We start from the raw sequence: 5,398 nt of genomic DNA on the forward strand, positions 1-5,398 counted from the left end.
GGGTTCTTACTACAACCACACACAATTTTAATAAGCTAGGATGGTGGGTGACTGTAAAGGGATACCTGGATGCACTGCACCCGTTACCCCTGTGAAGAAAAAACAAAAACACTATTTCCCCGCAAAACACTTCAAAGAGCTGCTGACCTGACATTTGGTAAAGCATTATATCAGTCAATTAAAGTTTCTTTTACGTTAACATTTACATTAAGGTGATATGGGCAGTCTTTGACATTTCCAAATGCTTTACATCTCTTGAGCTGATGAGATCTCCAAGCATGCACTTGCTTTTCTTACCCTGTTTGCATATTTTGTGGATTGCTCAGTAAACAGTGAGTTACACTGAACAGCTAGCATATTATATGTAGCTGAGATGGTAACAGGATATTATTTAGATCTCTGCTGTTTTGGTCTAGATTTGTCTAGTTAGTTCCAAATACAAATCTTGCCAATAAAAACATATAGCACCTCAATACTCATTGCTTTTCATACTGTTACCTGCTAACATTAAATATATATTAATTATTATATATAAACATATATTATTATATATGTATTTTTATTTGAAGATATTGAGAGTCAGGTAAATGTTACATAGTTTTATTCAAACCTCTACTGCCCCGAATATCCTGTGGTGGCCCAGACCAGGACTTTCTCTCCAACCACAATTGACATCCAGTAGTTGGCAAGCCATGATTGGCACCTTTTAACACGTCAAGTGGTGCTTCGGGCACTTCCGAGTTTAGTATGCTACAAAATATATATTTATAGCCATTTTATATGCCTGCTCAGTTTAATGCAAGATATCATTTTGTTTTGTGCGTCTTCTTCCTGTCTTAAAATGCCTCAGATTTAACATTGACAAGCTTGAAGACTTGGCCCTCATTTTGTAACCCTGGCAGAAGTTTCGCTCATGCATATAAAGGTCTCCATTCACTTTACACAGTGGGTAATGAGGGGTGCTTTCTGTAGTCACTCTGTTAAAGTTTGTATAAAGGTGACTACCAAGGTCTCCATATATTCTCGGGACATTGTGAAGTCTGATAGGAAGTTCTTAGCTGGAAGACTGTTTTAGGTGAACGTACTAGGCACTTTTTGGAGTCTGTTCCATTTTTTTCCAAGTCAAGATGATGTAATGATTGTGATTGTACATACAGTTCCGGGTTCTGTTTATGCAGAAAACCCATTGTTTCTTTAAGGCACAGATAGTAACCTTCATAGTAGGAATCTTGATCATTTGTCATGCAGTACTGAGCATCTTCAGAGAGAGAGATAAACAAAAATCATTAACTTTAAATAACACGGAAAATTTAGATAAATATATTTTTAAGACTGTTAAGCAAAGAAATCATAGAAATCGAATGGGACATATTAATTAAACAATAAATTGTGGCAAGTCAACAGTGGAATTGCAAATTAGCCATATTGTAGAATTCAGCACATTTTGCCTAATCTGTGATAATCTCACAGTTTAGCGATTAACACATTTCTCATCTTCATCTTTCAAAGTTTGATTCAATCCTATTATGTTTGATAGAAAATTGCATATAATGCATACAATACTGTTAAACGGCTAAATATTTGACGAATGTATTATATCAAAATGATTGCAATTAAAAGCACACTATAAGCAACATAACTGCCACAGTTTAGTTTAGTTGTTCTGTTTACAGTTTAGGAACAGGGCTCTCCTCAGTGCCCAGAACTGCCTTTGCTTAGCCACATTGAGAATGTGGAATTTTCACTTTTACGTGATCAATGTCAATTTTATGTAACTTGGAACACAATGATAGGCAGGGAACACCACAGGGAGGGGGTAGGTTGTAGGCCAGTCAAATTACCAATTTATATATTCCAAACTTTGCTATTTCAGCCTAAATTTAGCAAAATTAGTTTTGAGTTTACAATTCACTTTATCTGTTTTTGATAAAATTGAATACACAGACAGATAGATGATTAATATTCAAAGCAGGTGTCGTGTTTCTTTTACATTTACAGGGTTATCTAAAGCGTGATTATCAACAATTTAACGTGATTTTAAAGTTTAGCTGAATTGAAAACATAGCTCAAATATTTTGCTAAATTTGCCTATTACGGCCTTAAATCTGAAATCCACTTTGAATTAGTTTTGAATTCACATCAGCTCACACTGTATTGTATAAATATTTTAGAACGTAATCCAGCCTGCGAGAATCTTGAATAAATTATGCGACTTGTTCATCTAACAAGAAGAAAGGAACAATACCTTAATATTTACTCCAGTAACATTTACAAATCTGTATTTTCTACTTTTATAGCCAGTTTAGGTTCAGAACTAACCCCCTCCCCTACCCCCCCCCCAAAAAATAGACTATTCTTTGTGTCAAAAACTTACAAATAAAATCTGAATGTCAAAATGTAGGCTAAATAACCAAGCTATGACTATGTCTGAATTGGAAAATTTTCCCAGATCAGCTGTTTTTCTCTACATTTTATATTTTCATTTGCTACAAACAGAGTTTAAGAAATAATCCTGACAGCAAAAAATTACATATTTGTTTATTTAAAGGAGACAGTTGTCAATCATATCTTTTAACTGTTGTGTGAAACTTACCATTCGTCTGCTGCTGTCTGTGCTGTTGAAGGTAGGTAACAGCCATTTCTAATATATCTGCTTTCTCCAGTTTCGAGTGAGGGTGATGTATCTGAATATCTTTTTCCAATAAAATCCGGAGTTTTTCAATACTGCTATTAATACGATCTCTCCTCATCTTCTCTATAACCGGCTTCCTTATCTAAAAAAAAAACCCATAACATGTTATTTCAGCATTGACGCAATCTTCTAACACCATATTTACTAAAGAAGAAAACATTCCATACAAACCAACCTATTTTATTCTAATGCATACTTACTATTTAGCATTTTACACAAAATGTTGATGAACTGCCCCCCTTGTATTCCAAAAAAATACAGACAAAATATTTCTGTGCATGCAATAATAGGACCAAATCTAATGCATTAAGAAAATTATTATTAGTAGTAATATTATAATAATATCTTTTTTTGTAAGTACCTTATTTGCTTTTATTCCAATTTGTTTTGATTGTGTAGAATCCTGAAACATGTAGCCATTCGGTGCCATTGTATGTACAGTAGTTCCTTCTCTACTAGAAGATGCTAGCTTTATTGCATTAAAGAGAAATGAGGGCTTTCTAGCAAAAGCTCATGTGGTTTTATATTGCACAGCCCATGCTGACAGACAACTATTATACAATTACAGTTTCCCACACTCATGAACAAATAAAAGAAAACAAGCAAGACAAACAAATACAATAGATATGGCAAAAGTGTGTCTGAAAGGTCTGACCATATCCCCGAGGCTATTTCCCTCCCAAGCAGAAGAACAGGTGGACTGGGTGTAGTACAATTTTAACATGACACAAATGAGACATTTAACCGTGGGAAAGCTGAAATCTCATAAAAACCAGGGCTACTGCCTGATTCTACAGAATGATAACATTCCAGTGACACCTGTTCATCTACAGTATTAAAAACAGAAAGCGATGTATAGTTTTACTTTTACAGTCCTGGCCAAAAGCATTTTGATTAATTCATTTTAAATGAATAATGAGATAATAATATTAATATTAATAATAATAATAATGCAACTATTGAATATATATTTTAAAAAAAACTAATATGAAGATTGAATTTATTGGTACAGGCCATTCTCAAATAATTTATCAATAAGTTATATAATGTTTCAACAATTATAACTCCAATTCGAAATATCTTCAAGGCAGTGTGGGTGAGTAGAGAGCGTGAAATGACACACATTTCAGCGTGATTAAAACCCTGCATGTTTTTCGGTGGGTACAGTTTTAGTTTTAGAAGCAATGTTTAGCACAAGAATAAAAGGCAAGCAGTGTATGTTTGGAAAAACATAATAGTCACACAAAACAATATCTGCTGACTGCTCCAAAATTAAGGAGGACCCTTTACATTTAAGTTTATAAAGGGTCAGTTTTTTTACAATTGCATTTTGCATGATAACTTGATCATATACTTTTGATCATCTACATCTCGTAATGCTTGACACATGCGTTTTCACAATGATGTGTGTTTTATATGTGTTCACAGGCTGACTTGTATTGCATCCTGGCATTTTACTGATTTGCATTGTATGCCACTCTGTGCCTTGACATGCTTAATGCAAAGCCAAAAAAAAAAAAAAAAAAAAGCTTGGTATTTAAAATAAAAGATAATTATCAACATTATTAGTCAACTTTCAGAACTAGAGCTGTGTATAATTTTCAAAAGTAACATATTCTCTAAAATAGAGATTTCAAATTGTGGGCCCCCAGAGGTTGATGGCCTACAACTCCAAAAATAGCAATAGATTACCAAAAAAGTGTAGAGAGCTGCAGTTTAACAACATCTCAGAAGCCAACGTTTGAGATGCCAGCTCTCTAATGAGATGCACCATTTTTTGCACTGATTAAGTGTGACTTAAAATATTTAATCTCAGCAAGTTTACCTCCCTCCACTCAATCTGCATAGTCTGCACTTTCATTTTATCACTTGTCATGCTTGCTCTAAATACATTTGCAGATTCATTGTCTCCTCTCTCTCAGGTTTTATTAACATATCTTTAGCTCAAATGGACACTTAAAAAACATTTCTAATATTGTAAAGCGCTACGGAATATGCTGGCGCTATATAAATACCAGTAATAATAATAACAGTACTCTGTTACCAGTTCCATATAATGCATGTATTTGGGAGTCACTGTACTTGCTGTACAACCTGTTTTTCAAGACTAGCATCCAGTCTAAAAAGACTCATTATTTTAGTAAAAGTAGCCCTGGGGTTCTTGTTGAATACCAGTTTATCTCTTTCGCTTAACCATGCCTATAATTTACGCTATTTAATGATGAAAGGCCAGAGTAATTAATTAATGGCACCCTTCCTGAATAATTATCTTATTGTTAGTAAAAAAAAAAAACCTGAAGATTTGCCTATTACATAGGAAGGCTGGCAATTGGGGGATCCATGTCTGAGCCAACAACAGTTATGTAAGTGCTGCATGTCAATTGCTTTCTAAAATTAAGTATAGGGAAGAGTCCCATATAAAAGCTATAACGAACTTACACTGCTGCTCTATTCCTTATTTAAAACACTGTATCTTTGGAAACTTTTACTTAATATAGAGGGATATTTATCAAGACAAAACCATTCGTCGGGCAAATGTTAAATAGAAATCACCATAGAAACCAAAAGAATGTTTCTTAACCCATAATAACTCTTGTTCTTTCTCAATAAATCTCAATGAAATTCCAATGCAATCGAAAGATATCATTAGACACCATAAGGACTTTATATCATGGACAAGTCAAATTTTAAATGACGACAGACTTA

At 33.9% G+C, this 5,398-nt stretch overlaps 1 protein-coding gene across 1 annotated transcript; it reads right to left on the reverse strand.

Annotated features, from left to right (window-relative positions):
• Positions 1 to 530: 530 nt before the first annotated feature.
• Positions 531 to 3,171, reverse strand: LOC134577618 (transcription factor HES-5-like). Its single transcript, XM_063436460.1, has 3 exons — positions 3,054 to 3,171; positions 2,594 to 2,774; positions 531 to 1,258 (listed from the first exon to the last, which is right to left on the reverse strand). Exons 1-3 carry the CDS (start codon positions 3,120 to 3,122, stop codon positions 1,002 to 1,004), a joined length of 507 nt encoding a protein of 168 aa, XP_063292530.1. The 5' UTR covers positions 3,123 to 3,171; the 3' UTR covers positions 531 to 1,001.
• Positions 3,172 to 5,398: the final 2,227 nt, after the last annotated feature.

Source organism: Pelobates fuscus, chromosome 11 (genome assembly GCF_036172605.1).
Source record: "Pelobates fuscus isolate aPelFus1 chromosome 11, aPelFus1.pri, whole genome shotgun sequence".
Classification (NCBI taxonomy): Eukaryota; Metazoa; Chordata; class Amphibia; order Anura; family Pelobatidae; genus Pelobates; species Pelobates fuscus.

Excerpts from the sequence above, each read along its gene's own strand:
- LOC134577618 (XM_063436460.1), bottom strand. The coding sequence starts at position 3,122 with ATGGCACCGAATGGCTACATGTTTCAGGATTCTACACAATCAAAACAA. Across the intron at positions 2,775-3,053 it reads TTGGAATAAAAGCAAATAAG|ATAAGGAAGCCGGTTATAGA; the intron begins GTACTTACAAAA and ends TTTTTTTTTTAG. Across the intron at positions 1,259-2,593 it reads CAGACAGCAGCAGACGAATG|ATGCTCAGTACTGCATGACA; the intron begins GTAAGTTTCACA and ends CTCTCTCTGAAG.